Source organism: Hypanus sabinus, chromosome 13 (assembly GCF_030144855.1).
Source record: "Hypanus sabinus isolate sHypSab1 chromosome 13, sHypSab1.hap1, whole genome shotgun sequence".
NCBI classification, from domain to species: Eukaryota; Metazoa; Chordata; class Chondrichthyes; order Myliobatiformes; family Dasyatidae; genus Hypanus; species Hypanus sabinus.
Window position 1 is genome coordinate 87,210,879 of NC_082718.1, and position 24,278 is coordinate 87,235,156.

General features: G+C 36.8%; 1 protein-coding gene across 3 annotated transcripts in view; it reads right to left on the bottom strand.

The window, feature by feature from the left end:
- The window catches only part of LOC132404077 (ABC transporter B family member 1-like), a 152,893-nt gene that overhangs the window by 6,411 nt on the left and 122,204 nt on the right, over window positions 1–24,278 (bottom strand). For all 3 annotated transcript variants that reach the window (XM_059988085.1, XM_059988086.1, XM_059988087.1), the window contains exon 19: window positions 10,871–10,993. In XM_059988085.1, coding sequence (XP_059844068.1) covers window positions 10,871–10,993 — 123 coding nt within the window. The remainder of the gene's footprint in view (window positions 1–10,870; window positions 10,994–24,278) is intronic.

Here is a 24,278-nt window from a genome sequence, read left to right on the forward strand (position 1 = left end):
CTATACGAGAAGTTCAATTGCTTGAAGGAAAGAAACTCAAGAATTTAGAAAACAAAGTCAATTACTGCGTACACAGAGATCAATGAGGAGGAAAACAACATGCAGAATGGAGACCTTTTATAGGTACAGGTGTGGAGCCAGGTGTGGTCTTCTGCTGCTGTAGCCCATCCATTTCAAGGTTTGGCACATTGTGCATTCAGAGATGCTCTCCTGCACACCAGTAAGTGGTTGAGTTATTGTCACTTGAACTTGAGTTATTGTCTGCTTGAACTAGTTTGGTCAATCGTCTCTGGCACCTCTCACTAAAACAGCGTTTTCGCCCACAGAACAGTTGCTCACTGGATGTTTTTTGTTTTTCGCACCTTCACCATATACTCTAGGGACTGTTGTGCAGGAAAATCCCAGGAAATCAGCAGTCTCTGAGATACTCAAACCACACCATCTGGAACCAACAATCATTCCATGGTTGAAGTCACTTGGATCACATTTCTTCTGCATTCTGATGTTTGGTATAACAATTAGACCTCGATCATGTCTGCAAGAAGGTGTACCTAAAGCAGCAACTGCCGTGTACATTGCATCATGGAAACATGGCTATCCCCCGCCATTTCAGATGCAGCGCTACAGCTTGATGGCTTCACCTTTCACCACAAAGACAGGACAGCTCAGTCTTTTAAAGGGAGAAGAGACAGAGTATGCTTTATGGACATGGCCATTCTCAGTTATGCTCACCTGATCTGGAACACCTAGTGGTCAAGAGCCAACCATTTTATCTGCCAAGGGAGTTTTGCACCATCACTCTGGTTGAGGTGTACATTCCACCTCTGGCCAACTTCAGGCAAGTACTGGAGGAACTGAGCACTGATCAAAAGTCACAAAACAGTGCACCCTAATGGCTTCCCTATCATTACGGAGGATTTCATCCAGGCTTGCTTGAAGAAGTCTTTGATTAACTGCCACCAGTATATCAATGTTCTAAAGTACAAAGTAAATTTATTATCTAAGTACATATGTGACCATATACAACCCTGAGATTCATTTTCTTGTGAGCATACTCAATAAATCTACAGAATAATAACCATAACAGAATCAATGAAAGACTGCCCAACTCAGGAGTTCAACCAGAGTCAAAAGGCAACAAATTGAGCAAACAGAAAAATAAAGAAATAATAATAAATAATTAAATAAGCAAAAAATAGAGAATATGTGATGAAGAGTCCTTGAAAATGAGTCCATTGGTTGTAGAAACATTTCAATGATGGGGCAAGTGAAGTTAACCCTTTTGATTGAACAGCCTGACGACTGACGAGTAGTAACTGTTCCCAAGTCTGGTGGTGTGAGTTCTGAGGCTCCAGTACCTTCCTGATGGCAACAGTGAAAAGAGAGAATGTTCTGAGTGGTGAGGTCCCTTACGACGGATGCTGCTTTCCTGCAACAGTGCTTCATGTAGATGTGCTCAGTGGTGGGAAGGGCTTTATCTGTGATTGACTGGAATGTATCAATTACCTTTCATAAGATTTTCTGTTCAAGGGTATTGGTATTTCCATTCCAGGCTATGATGCAGCCAGTCAATATACTCTCCGCTACGCAGCTATGTAAGTTTGTTAAAATTTTAGATGTCAAGCCAAATCTCCGTAAACTCCTAAGGAAGTAGAGGCACTGCTGTGCATTTTTTTTGAAATTGCACTTACATGTTGGGCCCAGGACAGGTCCTCTGAAATAATAATAATACTTTAGAATTTAAAATAGCAGATCCTCTCTACCTGTGATCTTCCAATGAGGACTGCCTCATGGACCTCTGGTTTCTTTCTCCTGAAGTCAATAATCAGCTTCTTGGTCTTGCTGACATCGAGTAAGAGGTTGTTATGGCACCACTCAGCCAGATCTGCAATCTCCGTTTTAATGCTGATTCATCACCATCTTGGATTCGGCCTACAACACTGGTGTTATCAGCAAGCTTGAATATGGCATTGGAGCTGTGCTTAGACACACAGTCATTAGTGTAAAGTGAGTAGAGCATGGGGTTAAGCATACAGTGTTGTGGTGCACCTATGCTAATGGAGATCGTGGACGAGATGTTGTTGCCAATCCAAACTTACTGGGGTCTGCAAGTGAGGAAATTGAGGATCCAATTGCACAGGGAGGTATTGAGGCCAAGGTCTTCTGAGTTTATTCGTTAGTTTTGATACTTTTAATGGCATCGAATATTGAGCTGTAGTCGATAAAGAGCACAAGGAGGTATTGAAACACACCTGCAGAACCAAAGGAGCTAACTCAATTGACCACTGTTATATCACCAAGAACGCTTACAATGCCCTCTCACACATGCACCTGGGAAAGTCTCCTTACCTGGCTGTACATCTACTCCAGGCATAAAGGTAGAGATGAAAGGCCAGTGGTGAGGACCAAGGCGGCATTGTTAAGGGTGGTGGAAGAGCACTTACAGGACTGTTTTGAATCAGTGGATTGGACAATATACAGGGATTAATTTTCAAATTTGAATAAATATGCCACAGTTGTCACTAACTTCATCAAGATTTGTGTGGATGAGTGTATGCCTTCAAGAACACATCAGACATACCCAAACCACAGATGTGGATGAACCAGGATTTCTGGAATCTGTTGATGGCTGTATCTATGGCATTAAAGACTGGTAATTCTGAACTATATAAGTAGTCCAGGTACAACCTACAGAAGGTTACATTAAGAATGAAAAAACAATTGTAAATGAAATTAGAGACAGAATTGGATGCAAATCAGCTCTGACAGCTTATGCAGGCCATTAATTCCTACAAGGCGAAAGCTAACATCATGAATAGCTGAGATGCTTAACTCCCAGATGAGCTGAACAACTTTTATGCATGCTATAAAAGGGAGAATAAAACTATACCTGTGCAAATTACTGCAGCATCTAGCGACCCTGTGATCTCTGTCTTGGAGGCTGACATCAGAACATCTTACAAGAGGGTGAACCCTCACAAGGCAATTGGCCCTGATGGTGCACCTGGTAGGGTACTGAAAACCTGTGCCAATCAACTGACAGGAGTATTCCAAGGGCATCTTCAATTTCTCACTGCTGGAGTTGGAGGTTCTCACCTGCTTCAAAACAATGACAATCATCTCAACGTCCAAGAAAAGCAGAGTAAGCTGCGTCAATGACCATCACCCAGTGGCATTCACATCTATGGTGATGAAGTGCTTTGAGAGGTTTGTCATGGCTAGAGTTAATTCCTGTCCAAGCAAAGACCTGGACTCACTGCAACTTGTCCATCACCACAATAGGTCTACAGCAGATGCAAGCTCTCTGGCTCTTCACTCACTATGGATCACCTGGACAATATCAATGCCTATGTCAAGCTGCTGTTTATTGATCACAGCTCAGCATTCAACACAATCCTACCCTCAGTACTAATCAACAAACTCCAAAACCTGAGCGCTTGTCCCTTCCTCTGCAACTGGATTCTCGCCAACCTCATTGTGAGACCAGTCAGTGTAGATCAGAAATAACATCTCTTCCTCACTGTCATGCAACACTAATAGATCTTAAGGATACATGGTCAGCCCACTGCTCTACTCTCTCTGTGTGTGAAGGCACAGCTCAAAGGCCACTTATAAATTTATCAATGAGCAACTATTGTTGGCAGGATTTCAGAGTGTGAAGACAAGAAGTACAGGAGTAAGACTGATCAGCTGGTTTAGTGGTGTCTTAACCTTGCACTCAATATCTTACTGTAATTTGTAGATTTTTTTTCATTTATGTATTGTATTATATTGCTGCCACAAAACAAATTTCATGACATATGCTAGTGATATTAAACATGATTCAGATTCTGATATTGACCAGGATATGGGGTGCTGGACCAACACCCTCCAGAACATCCCTATATTAACTGCAGTCAATTTCAGGAAAGCTTTCTGTAACAAATAACTTGTTACAAAATGTTTTAGGGCAGTTGGAAGTTTTTGTTGCTATGACAAAAATAGTCTCAAAATGCTATCTCATTTACTAGAGACTCTGTTGTTAGTTAAGAACAAAGGCCCATTAGTTGCATGAATTTATATAACATACCGTTAGCTTGGCAACTCATGTTGGCCACCAGCACCTGCTTCAATTAAGCATATTTTCTGAGTTAACAGTAAAAATTTAACCTTTACATCTTCCAGTTTGCCACAGCACAGTTGAACATACACAATACCAGCCATCTTGTTTACCATTTGTAGCAGCAGTTACACACATCTACAAAAGAATGTTATCTTTTAATATCAGAGATGTCCTCCTTCTTCAAAAAATGGTGTTTCCCTTCCTCCACCATTGATGCTGCCTTCAGCTGCATCTCATCCATGTACTGAACATCCGTGCTCACTCGACCTTTCTGCCGCCTTAACAGGAAGATTTCTCCTTCCGATAAAAAGAAACTCTTCCCCTCTCCCCAACTCTTCTTCTATTCCTCACTCTAGCCCCTTACTTCTCACTTGCCTGCCACGCTCCCGGGTCCCCTCCTTCTTCCCTTTCTCCTATGGTCCAGTCTCCTCTCCTATCAGATTCTATCCTCTCCAGTCCTTTACTTTCCCTATTCACCTGGCTTCACCCATCACCTTCTAACCATTCTCTTTCCCATTCCGCCCACCTTTATAGTCTGTCGTCTTCCCCCTACTTTTCCAGTCCTGACGAAGGGTCTCAGCCCAAAATGTCGATTGTTTATTCAATTCCATAGATGCTGCCAGACCCGCTAAGTTCCTCCAACATTTTGTGTGTCTTGCTTTAACTTTCTCCAGCAAGCATTTAGTTTTGCATTATCTGAAGTTCTTCAGTCTTCCATCAATCAATTTAGAACTTGAAGGCACTCAAGAAAACTTATATATGGACCCACAATTACTTAATACAAAACAGTTAAGGCGTTCATTGGGAACAAAAATTTGGATGAGATACTCAAGAATAATTAAGTTTAGGTTTATAGTTTTAAATTTATCAATGTTGGCTAGAACTACAACAAATCCACTATTATGAGAACCCAATATTTTGAACAAAATCAATGGCCAGAATTTTATTTTGCTCTTAAGGTCTTGGGGGTTTTTGTAATTTCCTTGATTACATTTTACTTCATAAATTAGTAACTAAACAAGTAATCAGCAGAAAGTTCGATACATTTCATAAAAATAACTTGGTTGGCAACAGTTCAATTTTTTTTAAAAGACACTATTCTTGATACACATGGTTTCAATATATGAGTTTGGGAAGTAATAAAGGATAGGTAAATCATACACTATTTGTCAAAAATCTAAACAGTTTAATTATGGCAGGCATACAAAGAAGGAACCGCATTTTTATTACCCATGAGCATACTAAAGCCCTTTAAAGTCAATGAAGAATTTATTAAGTGTTGGAGTTGAAGGTGGCAGCCAATACATATGTTGCTTTTGCTGAGATCTTACAATCAAATGAATGCTTGTAGAAATGATGTTTATGCAATAATTGTTTGCCAGGACATCAAGCAAGCCCTCCCTCCTTTTGATGTCTTCTTCTAACAACAGATGTGATGCTTTCATAATACTCAGAATTCAGAACTTACTCATTTTCTAAAGGAATAATGTGACTAAAAAGAACATCTATTCAGTGATGCTTAAATCTGCTGAGGTATTTATGTTGAAATAATTTTATAATTCTTATTTATTCTGGAATTTGGATAAAGAAAAGTTAAAATTGTTTGCCTGCCTACAAATCCTTACTCACACCTTACTGGCAGGACTAACACCTTATTAAGAGGGCAAATTATGTTTATCAGCATGAGTAGCTTGGCATAATTTCTGGGCAGCTTTCTTCAGGGCAAGTTTAATTAGGAATTCAGTGGTGCTGTTCTGAAAGTACAGTAAAACAATAATCATTTCCAGCATCGCCCTCAGTATTTCCAGTATATTTGGCAGTTCTCATTCTTACTTGGGTCACATTAACTAAAAATTTAATGTAACAGCTTTGATTCCCACTGGATTATAAATCAGACAAGCAAAGAACATCACAAGCAACAGACTCAAACTGCTACAGGAACTCGGTCTCCAACCTGATGCATGAACATTGATTTCTCTGACCTGTTAATTTTCTTCATTTTTCCTCCTCTTCAATTCCCCACTCTGGCTACCCCTCTTACCTCCTTTCTTCTCACCTGCCTATCACACCCCTGCTGCCTCAATTCTCCTCTCCTACCAGATTCCTCCTTCCCCTGCCCTTTAGCTTTTCTACTTATCACCTCCCAGGCTTCTCACTTCGTGCCCATTACCTATTACTTTCTAACTTGTACTCCGTCCCCTTGACCCACCATTCTTTCAGGTTTCTTCTCTCTTCATCAGGTCAGGCTGATGAAGGTTCTCAGCCTGAAATGTTGATTCTATATTTATTTCCGTAGATGCTGCCTGATCTGCTGAGTTCCTCCAGTATTATGGGTCACTCCAGATTTCCAGCATCTGCACATTCTCTTGTGTTAAAGAGCATCACAACTTACTTCATAATTTCACTTAATTTTTCAAAACATGAGCTCCAATGTCTGTACTAAACATCAAAAACTGAAAACATTCAACTATTTGGAATTTTTGGCTGGAAAAAAAAGAGCAAATTATTTTTTTTCTCTATGACAGGTACCTTTATCCAAAAATACAGATGTGCTTTTAAACAACAATTTCTGCAAACCCACAACTTTAAACTTAATGTGCTTGCTCAAGAAACGAGAGTATCTTTGAACTGGTAGTAAATGTAAATGTTTGCCTTAAACTACAAATGTGCTGGTCCAGTCCTCAATTGGCCACGAGGTTTGATCTAAATACTACACTTAACTGTTTTCTACATTCCATGTTACTCCCTACTTTGGGGTTTCCAGTTTGTCTTTTGCGCTTGGTGAAACATTGGGAGCTCATTAAAATGATTTTCATCTTAACCTTCAGCCAGCTTAACTTAGCTCTGATTTAAGGAATTATACTTTTACAAAATTGTTAAAAGGCTCTTTTAAGTCTTTTATCCACAAGTAGCTGTCTGCATGTCCTGAGGGACAGAGGAGGCTTTTTATCAGCAGTGCAAGGATCATCTTTGTTGGAAATTATTAGCAACTCAAATCCCCTGGCCATAGGGGGAGGCAAGTCTGAATGGTGGGGAGGGGGTGGGGGGGAGGGTTACATCACAGCAATTCCACTGAAAAGCTATTTTGCAGAGACCATTTTTTGTCTGTCCTGCTTCACTTACTTTGTTTCTAAATTTCTACAAGTTTATCCTTAAAAGTACAGCTGCCTCCTCTCTTAAAACAGGGTCCAGAATGAAGAAATCACTTCAATCTATTTGACCTCATCCTTTTTGTGTAACATCTCTTACTATTTTCCCACTAAAGCACCTGGCAATGTTCACAAAGAAAAAAAATAGCCGTACGAGTTGGTTTCAACCCTGTTTTTGGCCATGTTCCAGTTGTTGGTAATGTTTCCCAATATCAGCTTCGCATTTTTTGTTATAATTTCATTTTCAGGCATCAGTAGCAAGGCCAGCATTTTTTGATATCTATATTTGCACATATGTAAAGTTGAGCCAATTTATTGAACTGATGTTATCACTGCTAAGATATGCCCATGATAATATCGGATCTGAGTGTTTTGAGCCAAAGAAGAAACACGATACATTTATGAGAGAAATCTGTTCAACACTTGATGGGAAATTTAAGGTCTGGCAGCCCCATACATCATTTAACCACTTCAACTTATACAGTATGACGCCTTTCAAGAAATAAAGCACTCAAGACACGGGAGCTACCAAGTGGAATTTTACAACATATGTCACTAACATTGGTAACCAAAAGCTGGTCAGAGGTGGTTCCAGATGCAGTGGCGGCAAAGTTGAAAAATCCAAGGAAGAAATTCCTATGGTTGGGGCATAATAATGTTATCAAATAAAACCTAACCCAGGTGGTGGCATAGGTGATGATATCAGAGATGATCAAAAGCTTGATCAAAAGACATTTAAGGAGTACATCACTGGAGAACCAAACAGTTAAAAGGCAGAAAGATTGGGGGGGGGGGGAATCCTATGTGGGACCAGAAAAGACGGTTACAGATAGTGCTGCAAGAAAAAATACTGGGACATGCAGGAGGCTTGAATAAGAGAGTGCAGAGTAGGTGAATAATTTTTAGATTAGAAGTGGTTATACAAGTAGAGAAGCTAAAAACTGGAAACAAAATCTTTTAAAAATTGCATTGTAAACAAACATAGGAGTGATGGTAAACAAGACTTAATGGAAATTAGAAACAGAACTTTGGATAATTTAATGTTTACCAAGTTGGAAAATATGGGAGGCTTTCCAGGAGAGTGCTGGAAAACTCATGTAGACATTCAGGAGAACTGTAGATGAGGATTTCAGTGGTAGAAACGTTAGAGCAGGAACGGAGATGGTTGATGTTGCTGGGGTGAAACAAGATGTTTTAGTGATGGCAGCTGAATTTGTGAGTTGGGGAAGTTATCACCAGCCTGGAACTAGGAGGGAGAAAATGCATTTGGTGAAGTTTGTTGGAAGTGCACATTGAAGAACAGAACTGGGACCAGCTAAAATGTTACATGTTGAACAAGTTGACCAGAAGAACTATCTCAGTAAACAATCAAAAACTTCAGGGAATGGGAAGTGTGGACAAAGCAAATAAAAGGATGGCTACTGAGAGTATAAAAAAAAGTTGTACAACACGATGGGATTATACACCAAAGAATTCAATGCCTTAGCGCAGAAGGCAAATCTATATTGGTTTGGATTGTAAATTTACTTCCCCTACTATAATAATGTAGTTTTTAATACAGTTGAATAAGTAAATCCACAATATTCTATTATTCATCAACAGTACATCATTCAAAATCCAATAAGATGACAAGAGAAAATCTGCAAGAACCAACAAGAATTTTTGGAAGTTGTTCAAGTGCCTTTGGCTGATTTGTTTCCCCCTGTCCTCTTTAGAACGAAAGTTTCCAGTATATAAAAAAAAAACTTGTACTTATACCTTTGCCCCACAAATAGCACAGAAATTCAAGTAATGTTCTCCTTCTTTTAATATCATGCACAATGTAGGTATTCCCTTCAGTATAACTGAAAGTACAATCAACATGGTGAAAGGCAAGACATTCACAATCCTTTTATCCAAATATCAGCTATTTTCTCTCAGAGAGCTGGTATTTAACTGTCTCTGACAGAAAATCTCATGACATGGCATTGACATAGATGAATACTTGAATTCAATATATAGGAAAAAAATGGCTGCTTTTTCCCCCATAGCGACTGAATATTTAACATCCACAAGAATGCATTAATTTAAAGGATCATGTTGTACGAAAAAACTAGGAACTAGTTTTGGAAAATACATTGTTAACAAAGTTCATAAACTGCTATCCATGTTTTCTTCTTCAGAGTTAAAAAAGAATCTACACCATTACAAAAGAATGCATAAAATATTGCAGCTCCCCATAACAGAATTGTGCATGCACACATTTAACATGGTTATAAAGTAAAGCAACCATGTCCTAGTGAATTAAACCAAGAGAATCCCTGTGGAGTGCATATGCTTTCTATCACTAGCGCCAGCTTGTTTAGTCTGTTTCGAGATCTATTTTGCTTATTAAAAAAGAACCATCTTTGTCAAATTGATATTGCATTCTAGCAAAAGCAATATATAAAATACATTATATAGATACTATAGGTAGCAAAAAAAAAACTGCTGCACCAGGATTAAATCCAAAATGATTCTTCTGTTGGTTTACACTAATGATCTTTTCCAGTTTGCCAAAATACTGAGAAATTCTCAGTGTCATAGTGTCTGTTCAACCTGAACTCTGTGCTTCACATAATATTCAATTATACATTATACCAGGATAGATTGTAGATGAAGTTCCACATGAAGTGATTCAATTTGAGAGGGGAATGCTACAGATGGGAAAACTGTGCAAAAAAAAAAAGGCAATGGAGGAAGTCAGAAGCAAATATATCTATACCTTGAAATCAAAACCTTCAAAGATGCATGTTTTTTTAAAAACCAACACAAGTTCAACACTATCAGCTATGGACAAAACTCTTCAGTTATATCACAGCAAATAAGAGCAAATGGGGAGGGGAAAAGGAACAAGGATTACTAGGAAATAAAAGTGTTCAAAATTATTAGCATGTCTGCACCTAGGGATAAATTTAAAATCACTGAAGGTCAAAGATTACAATTATTGTTGATGTGAACTCACTGGAAGTTTATCTTATTAGGACAATTCCTCTGCTTTCTCCATGGTCCTGTAAATTCCCTTTTCAGAAATATCAAAACCAAATTTCCCTCATGGAAGTTACTTCTACTGCCTTTTCAGCAGCATGTTCCTGATTGTTAACTGACTGTGTAAGGTTTCTTTTCTACCCAGTGATTAGTTTTCAAAATTTATAAATACAGTGAGTTCTTAGGGATAAAGAGCAGTTCACTAAACGCAAATAATGATGAAAGAGGAAGCCTTTTGTTTAAGGAAAAGAGCAAGTGCATAAATATTAAAGGGAAAGGTTAATAGGTTAGGGAAATGGAAGGTGACAGTGATTGTTCAAAAAGATGAAAAAGGTTCAATGAGCTAAAACGTTTCCTGTACTTCAACAATTTTGAAATCAAAATCATTGAATAAATGTTGGAACTCACCAAAACCTTTGATCATTTACTATTTCAGTTTCTCATACGTTGCCTTCACACATAATGTGGGCCAATTTACTTTCTTATGTGTGGCCTCAATTCACAGCTGTGAGAAACTGATAGTTAATAGCAACTTGACATGACTTTTAATTTTTTTTAAAGCAGGCATTTGACACACTATTCTTCCTCAAACCAAAATTCTCCCTGAGCTTACCTTGGAGGCATTTCTTACAGTTGAAAGCCTGTGTGCAATTACCAAAACTGTTCGCTCCTGCATAACCCGATCAATGGCCTCTTGTACTAAGTGTTCACTCTCTGCATCCAGAGCGCTGGTAGCCTGTTAATCCATGAAAATACACAAGAGAACCTGGTTATGTTTCAGTAAAGCTCTCAACATTAAGTTATTTCAATAGCCTCCACAGGGTTAATATAAAACAGAGTTAAATGGACCATTTAGTCAGATTTGCTTTATATCCTTTAACAATGGCATAAGAAAACTATTTTACTTAGGATGATAAACAAAACTTCACCAATACTCCATAAAATTTTGCCAATGCAATTGTGTTCTCAACTGGAACCCACATAATTGTTTGTGTCACCAAATGTCATGTCACCTTCAACATGCAATTAAATGTATTTAGTAAGCCATTGGATATGATGAAAGAAATTCATTCAGTTCTACCAAATTACTCTTACAACATTTAACTATTGCTGATTATTCCAAGTTTGTAATGGAACATAATTCTTTACTTAATCTAATAAAGTAAAAAATATTCTGAATCAAAGATCATCTTTTGGTTATGGAAAGGAAAGAACAATTTGGCAGGGAGGGTATTAAGTTCAATTATCCCAGGACCAAAGTCAGAGAATCCTTGAAATTAATGGTTTTGAAGATAACTACTTGACCCAGTGCATTCATGCCAGCCACTGAGGCCCTTTACAGACATCTCATTTTTCAACACTGAGACTCATAGGTTACAGTATCCCAAGCCCTCATCCAAGTACAAATTCATTATAGATTCTGCTTCTATTACCCTATTAGCTAGGGTACTCCAGAACACCACCACTCATATAGGTGAAGATTACTTCATTCAATACCCCTGTAATCATTCTATAAATCACCTTAAATTAAACTTACCCCCTTACCGACATCGCTGCTAAAGGAATAGACTTTGCATTATCACATTTTTTCTCATCCTTATTCTAAAGAAAATCTCACCTAAAATATTGCAACTAACAATTTTCAGTTCTGATGTTCTACACAAAAATCCTATAATTACTCAATTGCTATAACAGCATTTAATATAGTGTGATTGGAACCAAATATAGTACATTAGTTATTGCCTAACTAACAATTTCCACAGGTATAGCTGGATCTTGGCTAGTAGTGGATCATATAAAATCCAACTTCCAGCTACACTGGACCTTTTCCACTTCTCTTACTATTCAAACCATAGCCCTGTTTCTCCACTTCATCTTGTCCCACCTGGAAAGTGATGTCTTGTATACCAAGATGTTGTTGGTGAGTGAACAGTCCTTGTTGGGACTCAGTACCCCCTTTTGCAATTGGACTTCTTGACAGAAAGACCCCAGTCAATCCAAGTTGGCAGCAACATCTCAAGCTCCATCATGCTCAGCACTGGTGCCCCCTCCCCAAGGTTGGGTGCTCAGTCTGCTGCTGTTCACGGTGCTAACTCAGGACTGCATTGCCAGTTTCAGCTGAAACTGCATCAACAAGCTTGCTGACAATGCCAGTGTTTGACCTCATCAGCTACAATGATGAGTCGGCATACAGAGAGGAGGTAGGGAGGCTTGTCAAATGGTGTGAGAACAAAAACTGGAGTTCTAACATGGACAAGACAAAAGAATTGATGGTGGAATTCAGGAAGGCACAGGTCAACCACTCTCCATTGCATATCAATGGCTCTGCCAAAGAGCGAGCGAAGAGCACAAAATTCCTTGGTGTGCACATAATGGATGATCTAACCTGGAACACCACTTCACTAGTCAAGTAGGGACAGCAGCATCTACACTTTGAGGAGACTGAGGCATGCAAGGCTCCCTGCACCCTCCCCCCCCCCCCCCCAATTCTAACAACTTTCTACAGGAGCACCATCGGGAGTGTCCCGTCCAGCCGCATCGTGTGGTACAGAAGCTACAAGGCATCAGACCGCAATACGCTACAGAGAATCATCAGGATCTCCCCCCCCCCCCGCTATTTATGTCATTTACCAGGAGCATTGCAGACAAAAGGTCAAAAGCATTGTTGAGGATCCCTACCACCCATCCCATAATTTCTTTGACCCACTACCATCAAGAAGGAGGTACAAAAGCATCAGGACTATGACTGCCAGACTGGGCAACAGCTTGCTATCTCAGACTATGAAAGTAATGAATACCTTGTAACCAACGAGGACTCATTACTAGGACAGCGAGCTGTTTAGTGTTTGCCTATGCTGCACCTTACTACATGTATTTTGAATTATATTTTGTTAAATTTTTATATAATAATATTCTGGTTTATGTGCTGTGGGTTATACATGTTGTGTGGGTGCACGTTGTCTGGAGGAACACTGTTTCATATGGTTGTATATATATACAGTCAGATGACAATAGACTTGAACTTGATATCCTTGTTTTTATATTCTATGCATTAGTTATTTCAGAAAATTATCTCATGCATTTTTTTTAACCCATGTTATCCAGCTCCTCCAGGATTCAGTGCTGTGTTCCAAAGTTTCCTTACACTTCCCAGTATTCCATCATTTAATGTGTACTTTGCCTTCCCCAAATGCACTGTCATTTGGTTAGATTGAATTCTAGTTGTTGCTCTTCCCATCCAACCTTTCAATGCATATCTTTTTGAAGTCGAAGGCTTTACCCTCACTATCAATCACATCACCTGTAATGATAATAAATCCCAAATAGTTTTTGGATTAATAAGAACTTGGGTTTGATTAGATTACAAAAAAAAAGACGAAATCTAGAAATCCTATGCAAGGAGTCACACTCAAGGAACTGCAAGTTGGAAAGTAGTCTGCAACAAAGCTAGAGAGAGTAATGTAAATTATTGGAAATATTATCTCAGCTAGAAACTATATTAGGAAGTTCAAATTAATTCTGAACCAGCAACAATGAAATCCGGATTGAATTGAGTTGGGGTGGTGGTGGTTGGTTAGGGAGTAAGGCTGCACGAGTTAAGTTTCTATTTGGGATGCAATCTTAAGAGTAAATTCCATACAAAATTTTGCCAATTTCTTGAGATTTTTTACCAGTGAATTGCAAATTATTGAATGCAAAATCTTCCCCAAATCAGCAAATTGTTTTAGAACATTAACTGTAATAGAGAATATTCCATTGCATGTTTAAGAATAAGTCTAATAGGTTTACTGTAGACTTATTAATACAGCTAACATTAAATTTATCAAAAATATTTAGTCAATTTCTATTTCATTATCATGTTTTTAAATAAAAGAAAATTACTTTTAAACGTGATATACATACTACATTTGTCAGCATACGTTGTCAGTATGGGAATTTATTTTGACAGTAAAAAAGTTTAATATGTGTGCATTGCCAGCTTTGTTCAAAACATAATTTTAAGAGCCTCGATGAAGGTCTGAAAATAGGTTCAATGAACAGAAAATCATTAACGCAATTTGGGAGTTTTGAGGTTAGTTATTCTCATAAAGAACTGCTTGAAAACTACGACTGTAAAAGGTCAAGGAAATTTCAACATTTTTTGCATTGATTTAGCTGTTTGAGAAAATTAAACAACAACATCAGGGCCAAACCAAGCAGAGCTCTAAGCCATTATCCTTTCCCTCTAGCAGCCATGAAGATCAAAGCCACAGCTTGTAATTCATGATTAAAACCTTAAGCAGAAGATTAAATTGTGCTCCATATCTATCTTGTGAACCAATTTAAACACTCTTGGTGGTCACTGTTTATCTTGTGATGCAGGGGAGAGAAGGCTTTCTAAATGGAATAGCTCTTAATCCTGTGAAAGGATATCGCCTTTCTGTTTGAGACAGCGATTTGATATTCCGGGAAATCTTTCACATAAGTCACTTACAAGCTGAGAAACAGACAGATTTTTAAAAAACTTTTACAATTTATTTAATTGGGTAACTGCAGGATGAAGTGGGCTAGACTGTAGGTTTTTTTAAACTTCTAGTACATGAACTCAAATCTGTGTGCTGATACAAAGATTCTACAAGAATTTAATTTCAGAAACTCACTACATTGACTAACACGACACTGAAAGCATTTAGCAAAGGAAACATTACTGATGAAATAATGGAATGGCAGATAGTTAAGCAACAAATCATTGAACAGAGATTTAAAATTATATTTGTGTTCACCTGTATTCTGCTCAAGGATTCAGATCAGTTTTACTTTATGGAAATCCAGGCTGACATCACTGGACTTTACAAATTTATGCTGAGTATCACATCATTCAGAGCATTATCCATCAAATCAGCAGTACAGTTAAGTAGTATTGAAAGTAGTGTATCATTTCTTTTTCAATAATTACGCAAATAGATGCAAGGTATCTTTACTGAACCCAACTCTGGTTAACCAAGTAATCATGCCTACAAAATTAATGTTCAAAGTACAGTATTGAAGTATGTACACATTATACAATTTTGAGATTCATCTCCATACAGGCAGCCACAAAACAAAGAAACCTCAAAAGAACCCGTTTAAAAAAAAGATTACGCATGGAGAGAGAAAAGAAGAAATTGTGCAAACAATAAAAGTAAGCAAGTAGCTTCAGAACTGAAGTTTTATGAAAGACACAAAATAGGGCACCACTGCAGCTGAGCAGTCCACAGCCTCAGTTCAGTGCAGAGTGAGTAAACTTTGTGGAGTGGAGAGCAGAAATGGGTAAACAGGACCTTGCCTTGCCTCACCTCCAGTCCCAAAACCCTGACCTTTTCCATCTGGCCCAATGCTTAAATTGTCCAAACATCGGGTCATTCATTGCTCTTGGACTGTTCTGGAGCCTGAACCCCATCACGATTTGGCCTGTACCTGACCTTTACAATTCTGCCCAGCACTTAAATTAATCAGACTCTGGGACTTCACTCACTCTTGAGAATACTACAACTCTGCCTTTTCTCTGGACTTGACCCTATCTCCGCCTTTGCTTACCTTGACCATCCACCACTGGTCTCCACTTTCGTCAACCATTTCTCCCTGCGCCTCTGACACAATTCGCCTCTCCAATGTTAGCGTTGATCGTTTTTAAAAAAGTGTTATTAATAAACTATTTAGCAGTTTTGTTTTGTTTTTTGCCAACAGTAAGTAGTTGCTGGGCCTCACCAGTGCCATCTTAAACTGGAATGTGACAGTACAGACAGAAGTTCATCTGTTCTTGAATAAATAAGATATAATTGAACTTTCCACTGGGGAGAGGAAAACAAATTAAGGAAAGCAAACCACCTCGCTGTCTGATATACTTAATGCAGCATTATATGATGCTGTCTTATCTGACATCAGGTCAAATTCAAAAATTCCAGACAACTTGCTCTACAAGTTGTATTTACTTACAGGTTTTAAAAATTAGTTAAAAAACAACTCCATTGGAATGTTTTAATATTCCATCAACAATGAGCAAGCTTATGTGAAGTTGATCGCTCCTGTCCAAACATCCTTCTCATTAGTGCTACTAATATTTGAACTAGACTTTCATCTCTTCTCACAATTAAATTTGATTTAATTTTGGAAACGTTTGCTGATCCAAAATATGAATTTTACAATGTATTAGTTGGATCAAACAAATAGAAATCAAAGCCAACACACCTTCAGCTGCACAATGAATCAATATTTTCTGTTGGAAGTTTGAAGTTTAGTAAGTTTGTGCCAGACTGTTTGCCATGCAAATGTAAGACTCACCTTCCATACATCTTATATACAAATTTATGGCATTTCAAAATCAATCCAATTTATATTAAAAATAGTATGTGCTATGCCTGGTAAAAAAACAACTGTTCGAGCTGGTAAAGTTTTTCATTAATGATCAATAATAGTAATAACCTTACCAAGTGTCAGAATGTCATACAGGGTGTACCTGACACACAAGGTTTTTATACAGAGAGTGGAGTGGTGGCTGGGTGTTGATGGGGGCAGTGAAAGAAAAGACATAAATACCAATAGTGCCATTCAGACTGCACAGCATCCATGAAACAAGAACATGTCAACATATTGAATTTTCCAACATGAGCAGATTATTGACTAGCTATCAACAACTGTGTTATGCAATAATTTCCCTTTTAGTCGATACAAAAACCACTTTGAATCCACTTCAGGTGAAGGTCTGAACACAGAATTCTAAAAATGGATTTTTATGTCAAAGTCAAAGACTATTGTTGATAATGCCTTGCACAGAAATCTGACTTGCATTTAATCTGAACAAAGCTTTAAATAGCCCCTTTATTAATTTTCATTTTTAACATCTGTTATCAAATTAATGTGGTAAAATACTTTTAGGATTTTCTTTAAAACTAAAAGACGCACCTGTAATGTGATGATTCTTTTGGTTACAAAGACTAAACTTTTACTTAAAGATCTGCTCAACAACTATAGAGAAAGAAAATCATAGTATCCCATAAACCTATTTAAATAGAAACTCCATGAAATTTGAATTGACATCAAATGTTTTGTAATTGGAGAACTTCCATATCAACCTTACTGTTATTGTGGTGCTCAAGAGTTCACCCTATTAATCTTAGACTGTATTTACTAAAACAGAATACAACGATTACTTCCAACCATCAAAATTCTTATTTTACAGAAAATGCAAAATCAAGTTTTCAGAATCTGTATGACCTCTAACTGTTGAGCCAATTTGCAAGTTATCTTTGAAAGGCCACTCAAGCCTGTCAATATTTATTGATTATTCATCAAAAATGCCCATAAGTAATCTATTAAAGAAATTAATGAACAAGCAGGAATGCTGACAACTTTCAAGATGCATTCAGAAAGGTAGCTGATATTTTTAAGAAACACTAGCTCTACCTTCTTGTAACTGATGTCTTTTTGATATTTCTGATTCAAGGCAACTGTTTTTCTTCTATATGTGGGAAACATTCAGTGTACAGCTACTATACATCTTTCCAAAAGTTTTGGAGCCTTCCCCCCAATTTTAATTATGCATGGCAAAAAAATTACAGTAGGTTGCATTATTTAAAACTTCTGAAGCACAGAAAGATACAACTATTAGCAGCATAATTTGAGATTTAATGTTTATACCCACCATCATTCAGCACTAAGCTTTATTATATTAAAATATTATACCTCAGACAGAGACAAGCATTATTCACTTATCATCAGTAAGTCTAGTTCCATATTTAGACTTGACTAAGTTCATCACAGAAAACAATAACTCGTGTGAATATTGATGTAGACACTAACCAGTATTTACCATTATCACTGAATATCCAGTGTTTACTCACAAACAATGGAAGAAAATACAGCAGATTCCAGTTAACTGGGCAATGGGTTTATGGGGGTGGCAGTTTATTTTGAACAACTCCTAATGAGCAAAAACTAAAAATAGCCAGAATTCCCTTTGTTTATCTGGGACACTGTGCCACTTAATTGGGGCAGAAGACTGGTGCCAAACAGCTTCTAAATAGCATTAGCTGAACACATGAGGGGCCGTTAGATACTACAGCCTGTTTAGAGCAATCAGTTTCAAAATTGCGTTAGTTGCGTGTGCATGTGTTCAAAAAGCAGTGATTTTTGTCACTGATAGCTGGCAAACAGTTAGACAATTTGGAACTGCTTTGCTCACAGTGGTTTCAAACGTTCAAGCTTGGAAATGCCAAACAGCTGGGAATGAAAATGTAACGATTCACTACTTCAACAAGTTAGGAATTACAAAGAATTTCAAGGTATGGACAATCGTATTGAATATTACAATGAAAATGAAGATTTGGAGGATGCAATCGTCTAAAGCATTGTATGGAGGCAGTCCATTTTTTGTGGTAGGCGCTGCTTTTGTTCATGTACAGTCAATCAGAAGAACACAGCAGATGAAGTATTCCATCAATAACTATTAGGAACAAATACAGTTTTAAAGTACTGTAGAGGCATTAGTAGCATTTTAATTTGTTCTGTACTTCACAAATACATAATTGGTTATTCAGTTAACAGTAGTTTGGCTTTTTTTAAATACCTTTATTATTTCTATGAAACTTTGCCTAATTGGGACAGCTGCTTAACTGGGCCAAAATGTACTGGTCCTGATGTTTCCCAGTTAAACAGATATAAACATAGCAAAGCCAAGGTCAATTGGCCCAAACATTTACTATGCAAATACTGATGTGCACACCAGGCTTCAAAATGTATCATCCAACAATGTGTGTTCTCGTATCTGCATAGCTGGCACCAAGCCTGGGTGAGAAGTTCCTTGTGAAAAATCTCACTGTTGTAAAGTCTCAAGTTGTAAAGAAAAAAATCATTCATTGCTTTATTCGGCAGTAAAGGTAATCATCATGGTTCTTTTTTTACTATTTAAAGAATCAAGGGCAGCACTGCATATTGTGTTCCAACAAAATTTCTGCACTTAGGCACACATGCCGTAGGTTGCGTAGACAACCATTAAGTAAAGAGAAGTTCTGAAGGTTCTGCAACGTAAAAGTGGATAAATCCACAAGGTTTGACCAGGTGTATTCGAAAGCTTTTATGGAAAGTAAGGGAGGAGAGTGTTGGCACTTCAGCAGAGATTTTTAAAAAAATTTTGTTAGTCACAGGCGAGGTGCCAGAAGACTGGAGAATAGCTAATGTTGTATCTTTATTTAAGGACAATAAGGATAGGGCAGTGAGCCCTACATTAGTGAAGGGAAAATTATTGGAAGTGGTTTTCAGAGATTGGATTTATTTGCATTTGGAGAGATTGGATTTATTTGCATGTGTGCATAGAAAATCTCTTCTACAATTTTGATTACGTTTTTTTTGAAGAGGTGCCAAGAGGAGTGATGAGGGCAAGGTGGCAGAAGTTGTTTACCTGAACTTTTCCTGCACAGTAGACCGATCCATTAGAAAATAGTCCAATCCAGTAGACTGATGGAACACATCGGACCCAAGGTAAGTCAGACAATTAGATACAAAAAAGGCTTGGTGACATGATGGAGAGGGTAATGGTGAAGGGTTGCTTTTTAGATTGGAGGCTCATGATCAGTGATATACCACAGCAATTAGTACTGGATTCTCTGCTGTTCATAATATACAATAGATTCCAGTTAATTGGAGCATCAGTTAAATTGGACAGCCGCTTACTTGGGACAACTCAAAGAACAAAAACTAATCAAGAAACCAGCTGGGATTCTCTTAATTTATTTGGGACTCTATGTCACTGAAATGGGACAGGAGAGTGCTGCCGAACAGTTTCTAACTAGCATCAGTTGTTTGTATTTGTGTGGCTGTTCGGTTCCACACCTCCGTGGTGATTTTGTTCATTTACACTCAATCAAATCCAGCGAAGACTGGATTAATTCCCCCCTGAATAATTGTTTGGAACTATTAGTTTTATTGTACGATATTACTATTGGGCCACTGTTCTAATTTGTTCTGTATTTCACTTAAATACATAATTGTTCACTCAGTTAAACAGTAGCTTGTCTTTTTTTAACAATATGTATCTTCTTAACTATTTCTATGAAACTTAAGTCATTGGGGGCAACCGCTTAATTGGGCCAAAATGTATATTAGCTATTTGAATGAGAAAGTAGGTGCCAAGGTTTGCAAATGACATCAAAAATGCTTGTACTTTGGACAGTGAAGAAGGTTTTCTAAGTTACAACAGGGTTTCAGTCAACTGGGAAAATGGGCTGCAACTGTTTAACTTAGATAAGGGCAAAGTAAGAAGTTAAACCAGGATAGGACCCTGGAGAACATTGCTGAATAGAGGACCCTCGGGTTAAAAGTACATAGTTCATTGAAAATGGCAAACACAGGTTTAGCAGTGAAGGGGTATGGCATGCTCGCCTTTCTTGACTGAGGCACTGAGTGGAAGATAGGGATATCATGTTACAATTGTACAAAAATATTGGTTAGGTTGCACTTAAGAGTAGTTTTAAGAAGAAGCAGTTCTAAAAAGATGTAATTATCATATACAGGAGGCAGAAAAGATTCAAAACCACGTTGCCTGGTTTGGCCGGCTTGAATTATTGGATAGGCTGAGTTTGATTTCCCAGAAGAGAAGATGGTCGAGAAGTTATATATTAGGGGAATATAAAATTATGTTAAGCATAAATAGAGTAGCTAGCAACTCTACAGAGTGCACAAGTTTAATGCGAGAGAAGGGATAGATTTTTCACACAAAGAGTAGTTGATATCTGGAATGAGCCTCCATACATGGTGAAGGTGGCAGGAACAGTAACAATATTTAAGATACAACTGGGTAAGTACTTGAATGAACAGGGCATAGAGCAGGGGTTCCCAACCTGGGATGAGTCCATGGCATAGGGACCCCTGGCACAGAGGGATACAGAATTCATGCAGGCAAACGGGATCAGCATAGATAGCACAATGGTCAGCAGAAATGCAGTGGGCCCAAAAGTCTGTTTCTCTGCTGTACAACTCTGAGTCTAAATGCATCTGAAATTAAATAAAAGTAGCAGAATTGAAATTCTTCACAATTGTTTTTAGTGCTTGAGAAATGTAATTACCGTAGTAATTAGTAAATTAATGAGTAATAAATTGGGATTTAATTATCCATTATCCTTCAAACATGCAGTATTGAGAGTTTCCCTGTAATGTAATGTAATGGGCAGAAGTAATGATGCAAATTCTGCTGTTTGAACAAGTGTGTGATCAGATTCCACATCCAACTTTTAAATACATGTCATTTAAAACAGGTATTTTAAACTATTAACAATGGCAAAAAAAGTTTGCATCTGAAATCTACTATAACTGATACAAAAACATACAGAATTTTAGTGTAGATATCCAATCTCAGATGATTAACAGACTGACTAAGTTCTACTGCAATCACAAAACCCTAAAATTGCATTATGGTTTGTAATTAATTTAATGACAGCCATTATTTTGTGAAGTTCTTTTTAAATTCCTGCTAAGAAGTTTGGAACCTACCTTACAGAGGTTATTTCCACAAATGGTGAGCATTCACTAAGCATTTCTGAGAATCAACATGAAACCATTGGCAGATTTAAGAGCTATAGAGGGAGATTCTGATTGAAAACGTTTACCATGGAGTATGGGCAGCACCAGTAGCATCTTAACCAACAGTTTAGCTTATTTCTCTTTCTTTCTTTTTCAATCTTTTTATTGATTTTCATATACACACATAAAAAAAACATAACATAATAATGAGTAAATTATGAATACAATAGACTTGAAATCACATTAATAATAAGATAACAATACCCTATTAAACATCAGCAGAAAAAAAATACCTTAATCAATCAAGTCCATATGATTATATATGAAAAAAAAACAAAAATAACCATTAAAAGAGAGAAAAAAAAATTGAAAATATGTGAAAAAAAGTATATATTAAGAAAAATAAAACACTAAACTAAACTAACATGGGCAATAATAATAGTTTACAAGTATATGATAGTGTCAACAAACTCCAGAACTCCATACCTGAACATGAATAAGCAGAAAGAAGGTCTGGAAAAGGCCAAATTAATTCATATGAAAATGTCGAATAAACGGTCTCCAAGTTTCTTCAAATTTAATTGATGAGTCAAAAATAGTGCTTCTAATTTTTTCCAGGCTCAGATAAGAAATAGTTTGAGAAAGCCATTGAAACGTGGTAGGAGGATTTACTTCTTTCCAATTTTGTAATATAGACCTTCTGGCCATTAATGTTACAAAAGCAATCATTCGTCTGATTGAAGGGGAAAACTGATTACCATCTTCATTTGGTATGCCAAAAATTGCAGTAATAAAATGAGGTTGTAAATCTATATTACAAATTGAGGAAATAGTAGTAAATATGTCCTTCCAGTAATTATGTAAAGTGGGACATGACCAAAACATATGGGTCAATGAGGCCACTTCTGAATGACATCTGTCACATTGAGGGTTAATATCAGAATAGAATCGAGCAAGTTTATCTTTAGACATATGAGCTCTATGTACAATTTTAAATTGTATTAAAGCATGTTTAGCACATATAGAAGAAGAATTAACCATTTGCAAAATTTTTTCCCATTTATCTGTTGATATATTATATCGAAGTTCTTTTTCCCATTCTTGTTTAATTCTAACTGATATTTCTGGTTGTATCTTCATAATCATATTATAAATAAAAGCTACTAATCCCTTCTGACAAGGATTTAAGGTAAAAATCAAATCTGTAAAGTCCACCAAAGTTGAATTAGGAAAAGATGGTAAAACTTTATGTAAGAAATTTCTAATTTGTAAATATCTGAAAAAATTAGATTTAGGTAATTCAAATTTGTTGGAAAGTTGGTCAAATGACATCAAAGTATCTTCAAAAAAGAGATCACGAAAACATTTTATACCTTTCCTTTTCCATATGTTAAAAGCTTGATCTGTCCAAGAGGGTTTGAAAAAGAAATTAAGTAAGATAGGGCTATCAAGAACAAAGTTTTTCAAGGTAAAAAACTTACAAAATTGAAACCAAATTCGTAATGTATGTTTAATAACAGGATTAGATATTTGTTTATTAAATTTAACTAAATCAGCAGGAAGACAAGAACCAAGAACAGAGAATAGAGAATATCCCTTTACCTCATTACATTCCAAATTTACCCACTGTGGGCACAGTGGAGAATCCAAATCTAGTTTCCAATACATTAAATTACGAATATTATTTGCCCAATAATAAAATCTAAAATTAGGTAAAGCTAAACCACCATCTTTTTTAGATTTTTGTAATTGCTTTTTACTTAACCTAGGGTTTTTATTTTGCCACACAAATGAGGAAATTTTTGAATCAATGTTATCAAAAAAAGATTTAGAAATAAAAACTGGTAAGGCTTGAAATAAGTATAAAAATTTCGGTAAAATCATCATTTTAATAGCATTAATCCGACCAATTAATGATAAAAACAAAGGAGACCATCTTGTAGTAAGTTGATGAATTTGATGAAGCATAGGTAAAAAATTCAGTCTAAATAAATCTTTATATTTCTTGGTAATTTTTATACCTAAATAGGTAAAGTTATCAGTAACAACTTTAAATGGTATCCTATCACTCAATAAAGTTTGTGCATTTAAAGGAAATAATTCACTCTTATCTAAATTTAGTTTATAACCAGAAAAAGTACCAAATTGAACCAACAAGAATAAAATAGCGGGAATAGACCTATCAGGGTCAGAAATATATAACAGCAAATCATCAGCATAAAGTGATAATTTGTATAACTTCTCATTACGGGTAATACCAAAAATATTAGGAGATTCACGAATAGCAATAGCTAAAGGTTCTAATGCAATATTAAATAATAAAGGACTTAAGGGACAGCCTTGTCTCGTACCACGAGATAATTGAAAAAAAGAGGATCTATAGTTATTTGTAAGAACAGAAGCAACGGGTTTATGATATATTAATTTAATCCATGATATAAAGTTAGGACTAAAATTAAAATTTCTCAATGTATTAAATAAATATATCC